This window comes from Leptonychotes weddellii, chromosome 2 (assembly GCF_054177405.1).
Source record: "Leptonychotes weddellii isolate Sample4059 chromosome 2, ASM5417740v2, whole genome shotgun sequence".
NCBI lineage: Eukaryota > Metazoa > Chordata > Mammalia > Carnivora > Phocidae > Leptonychotes > Leptonychotes weddellii.
The window spans coordinates 125,982,467-126,005,238 of NC_138370.1; the positions used below are offsets into that span (position 1 = coordinate 125,982,467).

At 41.5% G+C, this 22,772-nt stretch overlaps 1 protein-coding gene across 5 annotated transcripts in view; it reads left to right on the forward strand.

The window, feature by feature from the left end:
• The first annotated feature begins 2,343 nt into the window (after positions 1-2,343).
• The window catches only part of ADAMTS3 (ADAM metallopeptidase with thrombospondin type 1 motif 3), a 249,547-nt gene continuing 229,118 nt past the window's right edge, over positions 2,344-22,772 (forward strand). For 3 of the 5 annotated variants that reach the window (XM_031035962.2, XM_006740665.3, XM_081812297.1), the window contains exons 1-2: positions 2,344-3,030; positions 4,347-4,374. In XM_031035962.2, coding sequence (XP_030891822.1) covers positions 2,962-3,030; positions 4,347-4,374 — 97 coding nt within the window. In that variant the 5' untranslated portion in view covers positions 2,344-2,961. Of the gene's footprint in view, positions 3,031-3,659; positions 3,892-4,346; positions 4,375-22,772 lie in introns of those variants that run through there. The other 2 variants (XM_031035963.2, XM_031035964.2) reach the window with 2 other exon arrangements.

Consider the following 22,772-nt stretch of genomic DNA (forward strand, 5'->3'; position numbering starts at 1 on the left):
GTGAAGTTCTGAAATAAAGAAATCCATTTCAGGTTGTTTATCTGAGTACGTCACAAATTTTAGTTGACTGTCAGAGACTTTGTGTGTGTGTGTGTGTGTGTGTGTGTGTGTGTGTAAAACATTTAACATTCCAGGACATACTTTGAGAAAGTTTGTCTTAGAGTATATTGGGAGAACCTTATTAATCTGAACTTAACTCATTTAGAATCTGAGAAATATAAAGCTTCTTGTAAGCTCTCAAATCAATGTTTGTCAGAATGAGGGTCATGATTCACTGGGTCGTGAAAGCAATGAAGTGGATCCTGACCAGAATTGGAGGGGGAGAACACAGGAAACAAATAGGACAGAAAATATCAGAGTTGTTGCGTGTAGCATGTACTGAACCATGAAATTTTTACTGGGTCACAATGTAAAATACATTTCTCTCTGTGGTCATGGCCCCAAATGTCTGAAGCCACTGTTTTCATGAAAGTCATATGAATTGCTTGTTGTGCCAGGGGTTATGATACCAAATGTCAGAACTTCGTAAAATTTAACACAAAAAGGACTACTGTAATGCCATGTCTAAATACAGTATTTGTTATTACTTAAAATCAGAGAATTTTTAGGGCTGAAATATCTCATGGGGGAAAACCAAAATAGTTTGGTGACTTGTCAAGGTCAAACAGACCAAGCTGGGCCTAGCACCCAGGTTTTCTGACTTGTACTCTAGTATTCTTTTACTTGTCAGTGTAAATTGACATACTTTTTACTTATAGAACATGAGGATTCTTTTTTTTTTTTAAAGATTTTATTTATTTGTCAGAAAGAGAAAGAGGCAGAGGGAGATGCAGTATCCCCATTGAGTAAGAAGCGATGTGGGACTTTTGGGAGGACCCTGGGATCATGACCTGAGCCACCGAAACATCCAAAGGATTATTTCTTTTTAATGACTAAGAAAACTAGGTATAAAATTCAGCAAAGCACTCCTGGATAGAAAGTCAATGACAGGTTACAAACATGCTGAAGGCTTTAATTGAAGGGAAAAAGTAACTTAGCATATTTCAGTGCTGGGGTCTAATTATAATTCCACCCCAAAACTAATGAACCTAATACCCCATTGGGGGTATTTAGGTTATCTGGTCATTTAGTTATCTGGTTTCTCATTTGTACATATAAGCGTCCCATATACATGATTTTGAGAAGACCTAGTAGATAACACACCAGTGAACACAGATCTTGCCATGTGTAAGTTAAAGATGCAACCCTTAAATAATGAATCAAAGTATAAGAAACCTCCAGACTCCGCACCATTTTTAAAAAAGAAAAGACTATGATTTACTAAAGAATCCCTTAGCAAAATAAACATTAGCTTCTACACATTTTATTTTAGGTAGGCCTTTTCAAGATTCCAGTTGAAGTTTTGAGGATTATACCTAAAGTTGTGCCTAATCACCCCCCTCTCATGGTCTGTTCTGGGGAGAGAGGATCCGAAACTGGTCAGAGGAGGGTGGAAATACTCCAGCCCTCTGCTCCCAAGAAAGCACCCACAGGAGCCTGTCTACCTCAAGAAGCCATCCTGGGCTTGGATTCCAGCCAAGTGTCTTCACATCTTCAGGGCTCTGGAGCCCAGGTTGGTGTCATCTCCTCCCAGGGAGCTTCGGCCACAGTGGGCAGAAATCATTTGATAACTTAATCTTGTTGGGAGGAAGAGACGCTGAGGCCTGTGTACTCTAGTGATAAACGGAAGCATCCGGGTGAGTCAAGGAAGAGACATGATATCTTTCAAAAGTAATATAAACGAGTAAAGCATAAACAAGAACTTAAAGTGGGGAAGGGCCACCCCCACAAAACGTGGTAGGCGTCTGGAGGGCATTTAGCCGCGTCGTTAAGCCCTGGAGGTTCTTGGGGTTCTCTCCGGGGAGTCTTTTCCCTAGCTGGGAGGACACGAGTTTGGAGGAGGTGAATTTCCTAAAGCCCAGGAGCGGCCCTTGGACCCTCCCCCTTCCTATAATTAACTCAACGCCGGTCCCGCCAGTAGGGACCAGCGGCTTCCCTGGACCGCCCCCTTCCCCTAGCCCATCTGGCGGGGGCAGGAGAGGATCTCGGGGAGGGGGGTGCTCGACCCCCCGCCACCGAGTCCCCACCTAAGCGGTTTCAAACCCCGACCCTGCCTAGGGCCGGCCGCCTACGAGATCGTCCCCACTCCTCCCCACTCCTTGCCGTCCTCCCGCGCCGGCCGCGCCCGCCCCGGCCCTGCCGGCGGGCGCGGGGGGCGCGGGCCCCGGCCCCGCGTGACGTGGGCGCTGCGGCGGGAGGGGCCGCCCGGGGGTCTCCGGCCGCCTTATTAGCGCCCGGCGGGTCGCCGGCAGCCAGCAGACCGCCGCACTGAGAGCAACAGGAGCCGGCTAGCGACCCACTCCTCCCACCTCCTCCGCCAGCCTCCTCCTCCTCCCCTTCGGCTCCTCCCGCCCCCACCTCTGTGTGAGCGGCGGAGTCGCCCTCTCCCTGCCTCTTTCTCCCGCTCCCGCTCGCTCGTCTCTCTCGCTAATACTTCCCCCTGCTGTGCTCCAGGGCACCCAAGCATTCTCCGCGCTAACCTTAGGAACCAATGGTGCTCGAAAAGCCCAGGAAAAGCCGCTTTGGGCAGAGATAGTTGGAAGCCCCTCGTCCCTTCCCCCTCTCCCGGCGCAGCCCGTGCCCGGCTCGCAGCACCTTCTCGCTCCTGCACACTCTGTTTGGGAGAACGGGGTGAGAAGGTGAAGTGGAAAGAACTGCAGAGCAGAGGGGGCCAGTCTCAGAGCTCAAATTTCATTTTCATTGAAGCAAATCACAGAAGATAAGTTTTTTTTTTTTATTCTGCATTTTTTCTTTTTTCTTTTTCTTTCTTTCTTTCTTTTTTTTAAAAGAAACTTATTTTGGGGGGGGGTTTGCTCTGGGCATTTGCTTTGCCCAGTAGTTGAAAAGTGAACTCGACTCGTGATGGTTCTCCTGTCACTTTGGTTGATAGCAGCCGCTCTGGTAGAGGTTAGGACTTCAGCTGATGGACAAGTAAGTGGAAAATAATAACAATAAAAAACTCAAACCCAACCTTTTCCCGAAAAAGTTCCTCCCCTCTTTCCCCTCCTCTCTTTCCTCCTCCCCCCCTCCCTCCCTTCCCTGTTATCTTGTGCCTTCAGGAACGGTGTTTGAGGGCTGGGCGCAGCCTGCGGGGTTTTCTGGGGTGGGGGGTTGAATTGCAGGGGTGGGTTGTGACTCCCACTCTGGGAGCCCAGGCTTGTCACACCTAGGGCTTCCCCCCCACCCCCCTTTGCGGCATTCGTAACAATTCCTGGTGACAAACTGCAGCCAATTCACATCCTCGCCGGGCCATCTGGGTTTCCCCTTTCCGGAGGGCGGTCTGGGCGCTTGAATGAAGTTCTGAACGCTGGGTCCAGGATCCCAGTGCTCTGGTTGCTGCCGCCGGAGTAGGGTTCGCGGGGCTTTCTCTCCTCCTCACTGACTCAGAGCTTTTTCGGGCAGCCGGAGGCGGGGGTTTCAGGAAGTCCTTGGGCCGGACAGGGAGCGATCCAGTAGACACGTGTCCTGGGAGGACCGCGGCCGGGCTGGGGTTTGACAGTTGGGGAGGGGGACTGGGGACGTTTCCTGCCCTGCATTTTCCTGGGCAGAGGCTGGAGGCGCCGGCCGCGTTACTCCCCTCCCCCTCCGCACAACTCCTCCTCTTTTAAAGCTAAGTTGAGTGCAGCTCTGTTGCTTTTCGGCCCAGCCCCCACCCTTTGGAGACTCAAGGTGAAGCTCGATGCTCTCTGAAGAGTCCTTGAGAAGGCTCGGCGGGACGAGCGGAGCCCCGAGCCGTTTGTTGTAAATCACATCAGCTCGGGGCCGGTGGGACTTCGGGCACAGAATAACTCTGTGAGTTTTTGTAGCTTCTCTGGTCGGCATGGTGTGGCCATAGGTTAAAAAAAAGTAGAAGATTGTCTAGTTGATTCTTGACCTCAAATCTGATATATCGGGCCCCCTTTTAGGTTTCTTTTCACGCATATGAATACAGAGATTTTCTTTGCTAATCCTCACCCAGTATCTGAGTTTTAAGAAAATAATATTGAATGTCAGTATTTATTTTTGCTGGCTTTATAAATATTAAAATTAAAACGGGCAAACAACTCCCCGTTCCAGACTGTTATTGAATTGGCTCATTCTCTTGCCACAAGAACCTACAAACCAAGGCTCAGCCTTTAGGCACCAGTCCCCATCTCCCGCATCTCCCGATTAGCTCCTGAAAAGCATTACTGGTAGAAATAAAACGTACAAGGTGATAAGATGAAACCCAGTAACTGTTTCTTTTTACTTTTCCCCCTCCTTTACAGGCTGGGAATGAAGAAATGGTGCAAATAGGTAAGCCTTGTTCTCAGATGTCATTCTTATCTTGGTAGGAAGTAGAGAATGAAATAAGCTAATTAAAATATTGTTTCTGAAATTTCTCCTGTTTGTGGTTAAAAAAAAAAAAAATTTGTAGTTCAGGAGCATTTCTGTTCTCTTCCTCTTTCGGGAAGAGGGCCCCACTTTCTTCAGACGGAGTTAAAGGGATATAAAAATTCTGCCGTTGGACTTGTAATGCATCAGTTTTTTACTGTCCCTGGACAAGCCACTGGTAGGTACTTGGAGAATGATGTAGAGGTTGGAAGAAGACATGGAGATAAGTCAAATCAAATCAACTCGTGGAGCATTAGGAGGAACACCTCTGATTAGAACAGAAGGCAAAGTGTAAGAATGCTACAAAGGAGGGAAAAATGAAAGAGGATGAAAATTTTTCTCTTAAAAATTTTCCAGCTTTGTATAAGACCTCTGATGACTTCTCTCATTCCATCTGCTTTACAATAATTATCTACTAATGTGCAAGATATTGTTAGGCACTTTGAAAATAATGTCTAAAACTTCAGTATTACCTGATGATGTGGGAATTATTCCCATTTTATGGGTGAGAAGACTGAGGCTCAGAGAGTATAAGTGACTTGTAACAGGTCACTCCCAAGTCCACATGATCTTTTTTTGAAGCTATTTATAATAGTAATTGTTCTGAATTCAGAGACTGAAGGTCATCTGGCCAGAAGCCAGGCTCCATTCAGAGTCTTTTTATATACATTTAACTTGGATTACTTTAAAAGATAAATTTTCCTTTTGGCAGTGTATTAGTCTCTTTAAATTCTGTATTTGTCAGGTGATATTGTGAAGTCATCTTTGAAGTGAAAAGTTTTGATTACTACAAACACAGTTACCTGTCATTGCCTGTGTGCTGTGCGTCGGGCACTGTATTAATTGCTTTGTGTGCATTGTGTCATCTAACTCTCACAAGCACACGCGAGGTAGAGACACCATTGTGCCTGTTTCAGATTTGGAGAAAATGAGGCTTGAGAGGTTCTACAGCTACCAGCTAGAGTGCATAGGGGAGAGCTGCGAGGATTCCATACTAATAAACTAATGCAGGGACCCGAAGATCCAGGCCCAGAGGTGTCCGTATGTAGCTGTTTCTCCACATATGTCAGAATGCTCCCTTCCTCTGCAGTGTTTGGCATTGTTGGAACTCTTCTCCAAGCTTAGACCTCCATAGTAAGAGTAGGACAAAGGGGAGGACAGTGACTGAGAACTGTATTAAATATACAGTGTCTGTGAAGAGACATTTGTTATGTGTAGCTGATAACATTCAGTCATGAATATCTATCTTTTTAAAGAAGGACTTAAAAAAAAATCCTCAAACCAGTGAAAAAGAAAACTGTCTTCCTTTTTTATTGCTTAAACATTTGATTACTTAAACATCCCAACTTTTCAATATGTAAATTAAAAAGCTGTGTTAAGATGGCCCATCCTAGGGGCGCCTGGGTGGCTTTGTTGGTTAAGTGTCCAACTCTTGATCTCAGCTCAGGAGGTCTTGATCTCTGGGTTGTCAGTTCGAGCCCTGCAAAAAAAAAAGAAAAAAGATTACCCATTCTATCAGAGATAACCCATTCTATAAAAAAGATTACCCATTCTATCAAAGGAATAAAATATATGCTTTGATTAAATTTTCAGATAGAATCAGCATGTTCTCCTGTAAGAGGCCCTGAGTTAGACTTTGGTCCAGTCCTTTTGTTAATATAAATTACTTCAGTTGCAGGTTTCTGCAGAGAAGGAAGTGGTACAGGTGTGCTTAAATTTGGTAGAGGAAGATGAGTAGCAGTGTGGAAGAGGGGAGGGCAGGGGACTCTTAGATTGTGTTGCTGGAGATTTTCTTGCTCCCAAGTTCCTCTGCTTTATAGGGTTTCTCTTTTTTATTACTGTCATTTTTATTTACCATTTTCAGGTTGAGTGAAGAGAAGAAATAAAGATAAAAATAGGTTTGGCTCATGAGTCTTGTGATAGTAAAAGTGTAGCTATCATTTGGCTTTGGGATATAATCATTTATGTAGCACTTAAAAGGGATTTAAAAATACATTTAAAAAAAAAATCTATGTATAGGAATGAGATTTCTTTCCCTTGTCCCAACGTGCAAAGGGGTTGTTAACCTGAAAGTTTGGTAAAATGCCCTCCTCTACATATAATTAAGTAATTTTTTCCCAAGAATTATTTTAAAAGTGGTTTTATATAACTGCTTAGAGGTGCTATTTGATCAATGGTACAATTAGGAAAGATTAATAAGGCTTGTAGAATTAATTATTTTTACTGGTCTCCAAATCGGCTAGAGAAAAGTCCATGGTTCTGAATGATTTCTGTATAATTTAATGTCTCAGGAAGAGATAACTATAGATTAGTGACAAACCACAGATTATTAGGAAGCTGAATTTAAAAAAAATAGTAGAAACTATTTTCTACTGCATGGATATACTATCCATGCAGGATAGTGCGTATGAGTGTACACCTTGCTGACCATTCCGGAAGGGAGCCCTCCTGGTGACTAGCATCTGGATCGAGAAGTACAACATTACTAGCACTTGGGCTACCTTCTTTGCGCTGTCCCCACATGATGGGTAACTGCTTTCTTGGCTTCTGACAGGACAGGTTAATTTTGCCCGTTTTTAATAAATATAGTCATGTAATATGTGCCTAAGAAAGCAATAAAAAATGTGTCTAAAATGCTTCAACCCCTAGAGAGTCGGAAGGCTTTTATTTAGGTAGAGAGAAGGCGGTTGTGATGAGGGCAGGTTAGACTGTGTATAGAAATATCACCTACGTAGTGTGTTGATGGGCCTTTGCTTCTTTCCTTCTCTCTCCAGCCCAGTGGAAAAATGCCTTCTTGGTATGTGGGCAAGTATGATTCACCCTAGAGAAACTGGGCAAATAGGCTTTGAACTCCGACCTACTTCTCTGCTTCTTGGTCAACCAAAGAGGAACTGCTTACCTATCTACCTGTCTGCACCCACATATACATACACTCATACATGTATACATACATACACATATATACATATGTGTATATGTATATACATATACACATACATGTGTGAGTGCGTATGCCTTGTGTATATATGTGTAAGTGTGTTTCCTGAGGTCATTAACATACTTCTGTGGCATATCAGGGAGTTCTTTCATTCTGACTCAGAGTATGGCCTTGGTAGGACACCTAGGGTAATTGTGGGCAGCTGGTTGACTGGCCTGATTGGGTAAGTAGTCTTGCTCTGTGACACATGTGGCTTAGGAAATAATCATGGTCCTGTAGAAATCGGAGATTTCTGTAAAATCTGCAAAGAATTCTCTGAATCCTTTGTTTCATAAGCTACCACTCTGAAATTGCCTGAGTATCATTAGAGGAAAAATCATTGTGAGGCTTTGGTGTTGGGCTGAGTTCCCTCACTTATCCCCCGTCTTGGAATCAGGGCATACCTATCTTTCTCTGCCCTATTTCTGTTTCCAGGTCTCAAATTCCATTACATTACATTCTTAACAAAATAAAGTCGCTAATCTTGTCCTCTCAAATATCCAGTTTACTGAGAAGTATTGGTTCATCATTTGCAGGTACTTATTTGGTTTTCAAGGTTTAGTGTGAGTCACTTCCCCTAGTCCTTGGCTTATAGTAGGCATTTCTACTGGTGTAGACCTCATGAGAGCAAACACTTTGTCTTGATGATTGCTGTATCCCCGGTATATAAAATTGGGCTTGGTACCTCGTGGGTCCTCAAATATTTGTTATTCAGTACATAGATCTAGTAAGCAGGGATTGGGATTCACCTAGTGTTCTGGCTTTTCTTAAATGTTCTTGTTCTGTGCCCCTCTCCAGGTTTAATTGGTTCCTAAGAAAGTGAGGATGAGGATAATGACTATACGATTAATTATTCAGTGTTATCAAGGCTCTTTTCATTCCACAAAGCTCACGGAGATAGGTTTATTGGTTTCTTACACTTTTCTGTTTCTGTTCAATAAAATTTGGTAAATTGAACTGATTTACGTGCAGGTTGGGAATGCCCACTAATTTTGCACTAATGTCTACTTGAGATCTCTGTTTCAGGCATCAGGGGAAATAAGATAACCTAAGATTAAAATCTACCAATTTGCCAGCAGCAATACTGTGGTTTAAAGTGTGATTTAAAGGGGTTTAAAGGGATCCTTCATAAAATTTAGGATTTTAGCTACCTGTATAGCCATTGTTCTTTCTTGTACATAAAGATCATGCATTTTTTTTTTTTTAAAGATTTTATTTATTTATTTGAGAGAGAGAGAATGAGAGACAGAGAGCATGAGAGGGAGGAGGGTCAGAGGGAGAAGCAGACTCCCTGCCAAGCAGGGAGCCCGATGCGGGACTCGATCCCGGGACCCCAGGATCATGACCTGAGCCGAAGGCAGTCGCTTAACCAACTGAGCCACCCAGGCGCCCCTAAAGATCATGCATTTGACTTCACTGATTTAGCTTCCATCCCTCCATTGAACATCATAATGGCTAATATTAAATGCTTTAAGCTTTGTAGATGAAGATGTTATTTAGTGTAGCATGTTAATCTATTACCAGCAAATTATTATTGCTGTTTAGCTGAAATATTTCTTCCCCATATTTTCACTGTTTTTTCTTGTCATTATACCAAATAATCATAATATTGCTCAGAAATGTTAAGAAATCCCCATGGTCACTTCTGCTTCCAGGATGATTATCTCTAAGCATTCTTTGCTTGTGGGTAGCCAATCCAGATTACCTTGGAAAGCCATTAGGGACAATTCCAAATTGCCTGGTAAAATCATGAGTGGTTTCAGTATGAAGGATTTGGTTATGTTACTTGGACTGGATATATTGACAGTGATGACTTAGATGGAACTCTAATGACAGAATTTTGGGAACCTTCTCTTTGTGTTGCTCCAATAGAAATCAGCTTTTACTTCTAAACTGTGCTATGTCTATTATTAGAAATTGTTGAATTATTCTTTTTCATTAGTTTTTCTTCTGAATATAGATGTTTTACATGTGCCCATTAAAATTGTCTTCTTTAGTTTTTCTGTATTCCCCAGCTTTTTGACAATCATCTTAAGTACCAAACTGTTATAATTTAGCATATTCTTGCTCAGTCATCTTTCAGTACACAGATTGTGTGGATTATTTTTTGTATATGTGTTTTTGTTTTATTTGCTATTTTAGTATAGTTTACCATAGCATTACAAAATCCTTATAAGCATAGTTTTAATCTCATTATCCTAATAAACCTTAATTTAGGTACTTATTTCCCTAAGGACATCTATTTTCTCATGATAATGAATGTTACCACACAGTGTTTAATATAGATAGCTGCCTGCTTTTCAAATGACTACTTTAGGAGAAAGCCCTAGAAGCTGATTGCTGAGTAAAACCAAATTAACATGATACGTTTTGACAGATGGCTTTTAAAGAAGTTTGTATGATCTGAACTTTTACTAGTAGTATAGGGAAGTGTTGATTTTTAAAAATTTCAGTTTTAAATTAGTTTTGGCTCTGTTTCCCTAAATCTGAATATAATTTTTAAATTCTTGATTGTGCAGTCTTTGAAATATGTAATGAATTAATCATTTTTTAGTTATCAAGTACCCCAAAGTATGATCAATTATAAAAACGTTTTGTAAACTTTAGTAGTACTATGAAAAGATTCATCCACCTCATAGAATTTGAGAGTTGTATTATTCTTTAGAATGGATAATAAAGCGTGGGAAGAGTTTTTCTAGTTTCGGAATCTCTGTTCCCACAAGTAATTTATCCATCCTAATTTTCCAAATACGTTTACATGATTTTGCTGACTAACTGTAAATCCTTAGGAGAGATTTTGTGGTCACGTCAGTCTCTTGTTTATAAAAATGATTGCCACAAATTCAGCATGATGAATCTTTATGGAATTTAGAATAAACTGTGACCAGCATGAAACAGTCTATCTTGTTTTTGAAGTGACTGATAAAACAAAAATAACATTTAGGAAACTCATATGTAGTAAGATAGGATTAAATATACGCATCTTCAAATACTGGGATCTTAGATGTTAAATCACATTTCCTACAATCTTTCTTTGTTATTTAGCATTTATATTTTTATATGTGTATATGCACATAAATTAAAAAGAATGATTGAAATCATTCATCATATGAGCTTGAGTTCTCTTTTATATGTAAAAATCTCTCTCTTTTACATGTAAAGTCCATTCCTTAATCTAAAACATAACCAGCCTATCCAGTAGAGGACCTATTAGTATTCATTGCCTTTCTTCCATTAAATGGTCAGGGGCACAGACTGTTGTTCACTGTGTAGTTTACTACTTTCTAGCTGACTTTAACCTCTCAAAGCATCTCTTCTGTGTAAACATAGGCATACTACTACTTCTTAGTTCATAGAATTGTAAAGGATTCATAAAGTGCTGGCACATGGGAAGCAAGCTAGGATAATAGCTATTATTAGTATATCTTAGTCTTGTGCTTTTTAAAAAACACTTTTACTCAATGAGAGCCACCCCATTCTAATCCGTACATTTTTGATAGGTCTGCCTACCACCATGAATTTCCAGGAACCTTAATTTACTGTGTCAAGGACTTGTAAACTCTCCAGCCACTCAGCTCACCATGTGACAGCTCTTTGAGAGTTCTATTTTCATGTATTATCTTAAAGTTGATATCTCAATATAGTATTGCTTAATTCATTGGAATACGGCAGTAGGGGGGAGTTGGGTAAGGAATGAACAGTGCAAAACGATTACTCCGTACAGACTCCATGCCAACTTTATTTCATGTATACCGGACAGAATTCTTTCTTCTTTTCATCTTGTTTATGGAAAGTCCTATTTAATTGAGAGAAAGTTCCTGTATTAATCATGACTCGTTTGGATGCAAATAACAGGAGCCCACTTGACACTGGTTAAGGAAAACAAAATTGATCAGGTAATCAGAGTCAGGTATAGCTGAACCGAGGGCTCAAACAATGTCAGAAATCCCTCTCTCTCCTCCCCCGACTCTTCTTTCTTTCTCATTTTCCTGCGTTGGCTCTGTGTCTTTATCAGGATATGATTGGTGGCCCCTCAGGTTGTGGCAAAGACTGTCACCAGCATCTCTAGGCTTTCATTCTACCTTTCACCCCACTAGACAGAACACTTGTTTTTTGATAGCCCCAGCAAAATGTCCTGGGGGAGGGTGGTTTGATTGGCTACTTGGCTTGAGTCATAAGCTTATCCTGGAACCATTCGCTGTGCCAGGGGATGCAGTGCTCTGATTGGCCTGGATTGAGTCATTTCACTCTTGATTTACAGGGACTAAGAGTGGAATTCAGGATGGTTAACCTGAGGGAACACTGGGGTGCAGTTAAAGAAAAAGGAGGATGGATGCTAGGGAGCACACATGTAATCATGCCGCAGCCTGAGGGCTTCCCAGCACACTGCATGGGAACTGGCAGCTGTGGTAGGTAGAATAATGGCCCCCCAGGGGTGTCTACATCCGAATCCCTGGAGCTCATGAGTATGTGATGTTACATGGCCGAGAAGAGTTAAGTTTGCCGATGGAATTAAGGTTGCTAATCGGTTGGCCTTTAAATAGGTAGATTAGCCCAGATTTTCCGAGGTCGGTCCTCATAAATAGAAGAGGGAGACAAAAAGACAAAACTAGGGAGATGGCAGCATAAGAAAGGACTTGGTCTGATGTTTCTGGCTTTGAAGATAAAGGCAGGGACCAAGGGAGCCAGGGAACACCTGTGGCCTCCGGAAGTTCGGAAAGTCAAGGAAACAGATTATTCCCAGAGCTTCTTGAAGAAATGCAGCCCTGCCGACACCTTGATTTTAGACCCCTGTGACCTATTTCAGACTTCTGACCTCCAGAACTGTAGGGTAATACATATATATTGTTTTAAGTCGCCAAGTTTGTGGCAATTTGTTACAGCAGTAATAGAAAGCTAATACAGTGGCCCAGCGCACTGTCCCCATTTCTCATACTTTTGTCATACTGTGAGCCAGACTATTGTAGATTTGGAAAATGTAATCAACACAAGTAAGTTTCAGTGAAGACCTTTAAAAATGCTGTTTGCATTTCTTGCCTGTCATATTTTCCTCAGCCTTTGGCCCAGGCGGACAAATGCTTATTTTTCCTGGCTTTAAATTCTAGGCTCAATATTAGTCTTTAAAAGTATTATCCATCAAAAAATTGTGAGGTATATGAGAAATATTAATTTATAGAATGTCTAATATAGCTCTTGAATCTGTAAAACTTCCAGGGATGATAAATATAACCATTAGATGTGCTTCTTTAAAAACTAAGATTGGAATGTTAACATTTTGGCATCGGGGACTCACGTAAAAAAAAAAAAAAAAAAAATATATATATATATATATATATATCTTCTCTACTTGTTATTCTGTTATTAATTATTTGATCATTTTAAGATGTAGCAAACCAAGAAAATGCTTATACATTTTTCTTCTTCTTTTTTTTTTTTTTTTCCATGAAAGATCTTCTCTTACCTGATTTCATGTTCTGGAACACTAAAGAATGTGGTGTTCTTTCCTAAGTGACTCTCTCGAATGTAAACATTGTGCAATTGCAACAAATATTTATGAAAAAGCCAGATTTTAAAAAATGAGAAGAATTTTTAAGTTCACGACGATTTGTTCTTTCTTGATGAATAAAAGGAAAAAAAAAGCTTTCTTTTTTTTCTCCAATAGCTTGTTGAAAAATCTTTGACTGTGAAAGTAGGTTTGCAATTAAAATAAAAGACTTCAAAGAGGTTCTCTGTCTTGCGGTGATAAGAGCCTAGAGGAGATGAAGTGGGGGGAAAAAGACCTTGGCTCTGCTCAGGAGTTCAGCAAGTGTCACAACTAACTTTTAATTGCCTTTCGGTGAAGATGCGTCCCCTTCTCCGTTTGTGTTTACGGCCTTGGGAAGCCCTTCAGCGCGTGGTGTCCTCTTTAAGGTCCACTCATCACCCTGCTCACATTTTTCCTAGAGCAGCTGGCTCCTGTCATTTCTGATAAAAGTCATTCTCTGACCCTCAGCGAAGGATTTGGGAATGTTGTTGTTGGAGCGGCTTCTTTAGCAGATCTTGAAAAAGCTTATTCGATTTCCTTCTTGTGGCCAGATTGTTGCATACTGAGAATTTGTACCTGAAAAAGGAAGTTGCCTGTGTAAACTGCCTCTTGATAATCATCAACCAATTCTTGGGAGAGGATCCCAGTGTCTGGGCAAGGTAACAGAGTATGGGTTGTTACGGCTAGCCTGGACTTCAGGCCCTCCGTTAACATGGAGCTGAGGATCCCTTCTACCCATATCAGAAACACCAGGCTCGGGCGGGAGTGGAGATGGGAGAGGCCTGAGAGGTGCCGGGACGTGGAAGGACTCGGAAGCCCACTTCCATCTTCTATAGCTCAGCTGGATGGGGATGGTCACGGTGATAATAACCTCAGCTAATTTTTCTTTTATTACATTGTTACTAGCTGGACTAAGTCTTTTATGTGCCTTACCTTGTTTGAGCCCATTATTTTACAGGCAACCTCTCTGAGCCTTAATTTTGATAATTTGCTTGCAGAGGCCAAAATGCACATCAGCTTGAAATCAGAATTTAAACGCAGTACTTTCTGCTCCAGACCTTCGGTAATCAACCGTCTTACCCCACCTTCTCCCTTCCTTGCTTGGGAACTCAAGCCATATTGCATCAATCACAAGTATTCCAATATTTTGTATACCAGGAGTAGCTTTGGGCTTCATTAGATCAACTAAAGATTGCTATAATATGTGTGAGCTTTGTACTGTAGTCACTTGAGGTCTCAGTAATGTTGATTATACTACTGAACACTTCTGTTCTCTTACTGTTCTATAGTGTGGTCTTTGTAACGTACTGGGGACATCTAGTAACCTCTAGGAGACATGTGGATATCACTGCACAACGTATTAGATGGATACCAAGCTGCCCGTCCTCAGTTGTGAGCTTCTGAGACTGAATGCATTAGGGAATTAAGATGATGCCAGAGCTTGGGCCACAGTGGTATACTGTGAAAGCACTCCCTCTCAAGAATCCCCACTTCCAAAAATCACCATTGATTTTTTTCCCCCAAAGACTGCTGTATGCTGGGGACATTTAAACATAGTTAAGATACCACACCTCCATCCCAAAGAGCCTAAAATCTCTGAAAGGACAAGACGTAGGCATATAATTTTTCTCCCATACAGATTTTTAGAACTTTTATACAGATAATGTGTGATGATGAGATCTAAGAAGCCTAGACCAGCAGGTCTATACTCCGGGCAAGATAGCAGGGAAGGTTTCTTGGGAGAGATGGGGCTTGAGATAGGCCCTGTAGGCCAGGTTGGATTTGTATGGATGGAGAGAAAGGAGCAGTCCTTTCCCTGGGGGCGAATGGTGGAGTAGGACTTTGAGGACAGGCGTGATTAAGTTGGGTCTAGGCCCAATAGAATGTTTCAGTAGGCCAATATGGGAGATGATGTGGCAAAGAGGTTAGGGACAGAGCGCATAGGGCCTTAAATGACAGTTCAGTTTTGGGTTCAGTTACCCAGTCTGCGCGTCTCAGTTCCTTATTTGTGAAGTGAGAGGATTTGATTAGTAGAGGTCTTTAAAGCAATTTTCATGTCTAACATGGAGAAAAAGCGATCAGTTTTCTGAAACTGTTTTATCTTTGAAGTAATGATGAGCCATTGAAACTGTTCAGAGAGAATAATCCAGTAATATTAATACCTAACATTTATTGAGCCCTTCATATGTGCCAAATAGTGTCCTAAACACTTTGGATTAGGCCAGTTAGTTTTTACAAGGTGATGAATAAAATACTATTACCCTCATTTTACAGATGAGAACTGACGTGGAAGTCTTAAGTGACCAAAATCACAAAGGTAGTAAAGTGGCAGAATTTAGGCATTTTACATATGAGACTTTAAAACAGTTTTCCTGGCAGTAATTCAGATAATATTTTGGTACAATTTATACAATATTTGGCTGTGAGAAATTATGTTGCGGAGTTTGGACTTGGCACCTCACGGTTTACAGTGTGTGGTGACAAGGACTTGAAGCAATTGGAAGAAATGGGATTAGTTTGACAGCAATTTCTAAGGAGAAAACAGGACTTGAATGATATGAAATGGGGGGAAAAGTGGATATAAAATCAGTTTTCTAAGCTGGAGCTTTGGGAGAATCAGCACATCATGAACATAAACAGTGAAGTCAGGAAGGCAAGCTGAATATTTAGGGTGAAAATGAGAAGTTTGGTTTAGATATTTTAGGGGTGAAGAGAAGGTATGACATATTATTCTAGGCAGAGAACTGCCATGTTCAAGTTTCAGTGTGAAGCAAGTTCCTCTTTTTCCTTGAACCTGTATTTACTGAGCGTCTGTTATGTGCAGTACACGGACATGTGGAAAAGGGCCCAAAGTCTCAGAAATGGTTACAATTTTGAAACTGAGAAAATTCTAAGGTGGTTGACATTAAAACGAAAAGTTGGATCATCCAAAAGGTCTTGAAGTATATGGAAACATAGAACATGGCCTCCTCAAATGCTTATTTATTTACTTATTTATTTTATTTATTTGACAGAGAGAGAAGCAGAGCGAGAGAGGGAACACAAGCAGGGGGAGTGAGAGAGGGAGAAGCAGGCTTCCCGCGGAGCAGGGAGCCCAATGCGGGGCTTGATCCCAGAACCCTGGGATCATGACCTGAGCCAAAGGCAGATGCTTAACTACTGAGCCACCCAGGCGCCCCTCCTCAAATACTTTGATGTAGGTTATGTTTAATATTAGTGTGTGTATGTGTGTGTATACAGATGTATACACATCTCTCTCTCTCTCTCTCTCACACACACACACACACACACACACACACACACACAGGAATGTGTCTCTGATTCAGCCTGAGGAGGAAGAAGGCATTAAGTTAAACTCTCAAATGAGGACTTTAGAGAATTCTCTGACAAGGAGAATTGTTAGTGTTATAATTTAGTCATCCATTGAAGATACGACAATACTTTTTCTTAAAGGTAGTTTGAGTTTCTGAGGAGATCCTGAATGAAAACATACCCCTCTCACTTGCCTGAGTTAACAAGTTAGAAATAGCAGATATAAAGATGTAGTAAAAATATCTTTTACAAACAAGGCCAGGGTAACAAGAGGCTCTCCCTTTGATGGGAAGTGCCCAGCCGGCGTGTGTCAGGCCCTGCTGGGCTAGGACAGGGCTTGCCCCCATGACGTGGGAGACAACGTGTGCTCCTTATCAGGATCCTTCCCAGAATAAGAGTGAGGAGGGAGGCTCTGAGCTTTGTGAGCTTCTTATTTTTCCCAGGCTTACAAATCACAGACATCACTCTTCATTACCGGGAGAAGGGTGAGCTAAGAGATGGAGCGGCCCAGGAGAGTCAGAGAAAAATTTCTTTTCACAGAGAGCAGGAGCAGGTTAAAGGCACTCCATTTCTAACTTAAAAGGAAATCACCTTCTTGAGATGCTTTCATTGTAAGAAAGAGGCAAAGATTAGATGATTTTCAAGGTCTTTTTTATTTTTGACCTGTATAGATACTCTGTGAATATCTAAAGGGATTGCAGAGTGGAGCTGATTTCCTGCTGCTTGCTTCTAAGTATGAGGGGCACTGTGTCTGCATTCCAGGAGATCTGTTTTAATGACTAGATCCACTTTCTGGTTCTTAGTAGCTTAAATATAAGACCTGGATACTACGAAATGTTTGATTTACTGGTCAGTAAGAGCCGTGAGAAGTAGAAATAACATTTGCAAGCAAAATTCTGGTTGTAGAGGTATATGACAACTTGTGTAGTTGGCTGTCATTGATCGCTTGGTGATAACTTGTTATTTGGGGAAAAGATGGTGCATTTTAATTCTAGATACACCCTCAGGCTCAAACTGCTCTCATCCATTCATTCATTCACAGGTATTTATTGAGTGATTTCAGGTTCTATTTTAGGCACTGGGAAACAGTAGTAAAGAGAACATAAAATCTGTGCCCTCGTGGAGCTTATATGCTAGTGGGAGAAACAAAAAGTAAATGTAAATACAATTTATGGTATGTCAGAGAGTGAGTGACAAGTTTTATGGGGAAAGGGGATGGAGAGTGATGAGATGGGTACTGGTCAGGACACACCTCACTGAGAGAGGGTCACATTAAAGCACAAACCTGAAGGAATTAAGGAGGGAGATCCCAGAGGAAAGCAGTCATAGTGACCTTGAGATGTGAGAATTCTCAGTGCCAGGCTGAGACCACTGAGGGGGTATAAAGGGTAGTGAAGTGCTGGGATATTAGCCAGAGCGGGATGTGGCATCAAGAGGGTTTTTATTAAAGGTGGGAGATAAGACGGCTGCATATTTATTTGTTGATGGGAATGATCTAGTGATGTGGGGAGACTGATTGAGAAAGAAGAGAGGACAGGTGCAAAAACTGTTCCTGCAAAGGCGAGAGAGGTTAGGGATTGGTGCACAAGGGGGGGTTGGTTGCTCCTTGGTAAGATCACAGAGCAAACCCATTTTACTCTGCGATGGGTTTTGAGGAGAAGAGTGACTCGACCTGCCTCTCTAATTATTCTGGCTCTATTTTTAGGATAATTTATGAAGGAGAGGAGCAGAAGCAAGGAGAATAGGTATGGGGCTCATTCAAAACTGGGACCAATGGCTTGGACTAGGGTAGTAGCCAGGCTGGTGGTGAGCTGCGGTCACTGTTTGGAGATATCTTGAAGGCTGAGTCAATAGAATTTGTTGAAAGATTTGATTTGTGATGTGATGAGAGTTAAGGGTAGTTTAGTCAGGTTTTGGGTCTGAGTAGCTAGGAGGATTAGAGTTGCCAGTTACTGACTTGGGAGCAGGGAGATAGGAAGTTTATTTCTGGAAATGTTAAGTTGAAGTGCTTAGGGAATGTCCACCTGGAGAGGGCAATGGAGTTGACAAGAGAGGAACCCATGGATGAAGCCAGGGCTGGAGATAAACGATTGTGAAGGCACTCAAACTCATGGGATGGGATGAAATTATCATGCTGCAGAGGGTAGTTGCAGAAGAGAGGAGTCCATGGACCAGGTCCTGTGGCTCTGCAGTGTATACAAGTCATGGAAATCAAGGGACGTGAGGAAGGGGGAATGAGGAGGGGAGACCACTGAGGAAAGAGGAGAGCCAGAAGAGAAAGATGTCCTGGAAGCTAAATAAAGAACATATTTCAGGAAGGAAGGAGAAATAAGCTGGGTCAATATCTGCTGAAACAGCAGGTAAGGAAAGGGAGTCTTGACCATTGGTTTCAGCAACATGGTGTCCCTAGTGACCTCAAGAGCCTGATTGGAACAGGCTCAAGAATGAACAAGAATGGGAAAAGAGGAATTGGAGACATCTCTTGTAGTCAGTCAGTCTTTTGGAGCATTTTGCCATAAAGGGTAGTGAAGTGCTGGGATATTAGCCAGAGCGGGATGTGGCATCAAGAGGGTTTTTATTAAAGGTGGGAGATAAGACGGCTGCATATTTATTTGTTGATGGGAATGATCTAGTGATGTGGGGAGACTGATTGAGAAAGAAGAGAGGACAGGTGCAAAAACTGTTCCTGCAAAGGCGAGAGGGCTTAGGGGTTGGTGCACAAGGGGGGGGTGGTTTGCTCCTTGGTAAGACCACAGACAACATCTCCGTATTAGCTGGAGGAAAATGGACCATGCATGCCTAGACGCCAGTCGGTTGTGGAAGGCTCACTGCTTTTGAGTCCTGTTCAGGTGACTTAGTGACCACAGTGTGGCTTTACGGTGGCTCTGGCCATTTGTGCTTGTGGAATTTATGGCCCACAAAGACCTTTATATACCAATTGCCGTGGCCCTTCAGCCATCTCTGCTGACAAGTGTATAGTTTCACATCTTAAAACTGCACATGGGCAATATTTTAATGAGTAACTAACTTACATTTAAGTGTTCAATTGCTCATATTTATTGCATCCTCTGCGTAATCTCGTTTAAACCTCTCACTAGACCTATGAGCTGAAGTATTACTAGCCTCCAGTTAACAGTTGAGGACACTGAGCCTAAGAGAAACGAAAGAATTTGTTCAGGGTCATGCGCTGACTTAACTTGGTACTTTCTGACAGTGTAGTTCCTTCCTTATCCATAGGCTGTACTGCCTTGTGGAAGAATTTGGGCCTGTGAGGTGTGTAATTTCTGAATACAGTAAGTTAACACTGGATATAATTTGATTTGCCTGTATGCTTGTAATCTGAGATGAAAATACTTTTGATAGCTTTGAGCTTTCCCCACCATCCCCCTCCCCTTTTTTTTCCCTCCCGAAGACTGAGAATTTAAGAGCCTTTTACAGAAATTTTTGAAACTACACTGGACGAAAAATTGGTTGGCTGGTTGCGGGTAGACAGAACGTCGTCATTCTTGTGGTAGTTTTCCTTTGTAAGTCAGATCTTAAATTAGAAATCGGCAGCAAGACGTTCCATCTATTCTGAAGTGAATAAGAGCATAGGAGCATGGTCTTCAGTGTCAAAATGATCAAAATTGAATTCTTCCTTTGGCTTCTTGCTTGCAATGTGTCAGGCCTCCTAGGCCTGCTTTTTCATTTATAAACTAGGGATAATAACACCCACCTGCTATGATTGCTGTGAGAATTAGAGATGGTATATTCTTTTTTTTAAAAAAATATTCATTTATTTATTTGACAGAGAGAGAGCGAGAGAACACAAGCAGGGGGAGCAGCAGAGGGAGAGGGAGAAGCAGGCTCCCCACTAAGCAGGGAGCCCATCGTGGGGCTCGATCCCAGGACCCTGGGATCATACCTGAGCTGACTCAGACACTTAACCAATTGAGCCACCTAGGTGCCGTAGAGATGGTATATTCTTGAACACAAAGCACAGTGCCCACTATTTATCCTGCCAATAGATGGCCGGTGAACTGGTAGCTCCTTTGTCAGTTCTGCTAACTATTGTCCAGGGGTATGGTAGCCTGATGGGTTACTAAGTGCATCTTTTCCCTTGGTTATAATAATTCCCAACTGGAAAACTACATTCTGGGTTTAATTTCAGCAATGTGTCTTATGTGTACATTTTAGGAATGATTTATTATTTAGCATCAGAAAAGACAAAGCTCTATAGAAATATGCCTTCTTTATTTTGAATAAAAATGCAGAACATACTGTCTGACAGTGGAAAAATGGAACTGTCCCAGAGAATCTAGGATGCATGGTTTGCTGTAAGCATGAGGCCCTGGGTGTCCTCCTGGGTGTGGAGGAGCCTCCTTGTATTCTTCCTAAATTTTCTAGTTCTCTAGTCACTTAATCCAGGCATCAGTATATTGTCTAGACTTTGGTTGTGTGAATTTCCTTCAGTGGAGATGGGAAATCTCCTTCACTTGAAACAGTAAATGAATAGTTAGAGAAAGAGTTATAAGTGGGATTACTGGTGCAGGCAGATGCCCTTGGACCTCAGGTAGTATGTCTTTTTTTTTTTTTTTTTCTAGGTAGTATGTCTTGTAAGTTAGTGTATAACAGCATAGACAAAGCAAAGGTTCTCCGGTTACCTGCATTACTAACTTAATACATGTTAAACAGATCCTACTGACAAGAGACCTTGGCGTGTACAAAATCTTATATTAGATAGTATTGGAAATACCAAGCTGAATGGGGGGGGTTTCTTGTCCTTAAGGAATTTATACTTAATTGGGGATAGGCTTTGTCAGTCCATACCCAAGAGCCTGATTCATCCCTTACTGTGGGAGCCTTCCCCTCCATCACTCTGCTCCTGCGACACTCAAGTTCATTCCCTAAAATTTTGAGTTCTTTCTATTATCCAGAAGTTACTAAAAGTATTCCCCAGGGTTGTGGCTGTAAGAGAGACTACATCTTTGCATCTGTGCTTACGCTGATGCCTAGTGTGGGTCTTTGACGATGGTCCAGAGAAACCACAAAGTGGGGATCGTGCCGTTGCTGCGCGTCCCAGGGCTGCAGGTGGGCTTCACTTTACTATGTGATGTGACAGTCCTCACTCCTGCCTAGTAAATATTTACAGCAGTGTTATTTGATCTGTGCATTTAATAAAGAAGGGTATTTTGTTTAAATTCATTGGCCATTCTAAATGGCATAATGATAACAAACATGCACTCAAAGAATTTCCAAGTTGTAAAATGCCTTCATTTGTCTTCTGGTACTTTATACACTGTGTGAAGTATTTAAAAAGCAGGAAAAGAATGAACATATTCTATAAGGTTATTTTAAGATCATAGGTTATAGTTCAGTTATGAGTCTTACACTTTCATTTATTGGATGACATCCATGTAATTGCTCTAGGGGAGACGTATTCATGGATCATAGAATTTATTTCAGGGTACTTTGACATACTGTGGGACTAGTCTTAGGCTAGAATCATGAAGGTGGGGGACTTTTTAATTTCTGTTATCAGATTTTGCTTGTCTTCTTTTCTCATTCTTGTCCTCATGTTCTTTTCCAGGATCCACTGTCTTGCTTCCAAATCATTTTTAGTAAGGGATAAATGGTTTATTCAATGAGTTATCTTTCCCCAGCGTGTTTGCATTTTAGCAGACATAATACATTTGGCTAAATGAGGGGAATTAATTGTGAAATTGAGTTTAACCTGTAGCTGGCCACCGTGATATAAGGTGGACTCCAAATAGACATTCATATTAAAATGAGTATCTGTCCCATGTACGGAATTTGGTGCAAAATGACAATGCCATTTGCTCTTAACTGACCAGCATCTGCATATTTAATTTATAGATTATGATTTCTATTTTTTTTTTTTACCTATTCTCCTCGTTTTCTGGAAATGTTCTGTGATTTATGGGGCACAACTCAGTGGAACAGAATGAGTGTATGGGCTTTGGAATATGACTTGGATTCCTATCTGAGCTTCACAGTTACTTGATCTTGAGCACATACTTCCTGAATCTCAGTTTCCTCACCCATGAAATGTGATTGTTAGGTTTGTTATGATGGAAAAATTATATATAAACTACAATGTATAAAATTATAGGCCAAAGGTAAATGCAACATAAAGTAGCTATTATAATTAGTATAAATTCTAGGATTTTCACAGGGAAAAAATTAAACAATAAAAAAAATTTCTTCTACATAATAGCAATTTTGTTAAAAATTTGTAGCAGGTGTCAGTTATGTCAATAATATATGAATTGGGAGCATGTCTTGATGATAAGCAAACCAGATATCATTTATGGAAACTTACTATATTTATATCCTCAAACGTATAAATGAGATACGAATATTCACATTGTAGTACATTTTTTTTTTTTTAAAGATTTTATTTATTTATTTGAGACAGAGAGAATGAGAGAGAGAGAGCACATGAGAGGGGGGAGGATCAGAGGGAGAAGCAGGCTCCCTGCCGAGCAGGGAGCCTGATGCGGGACT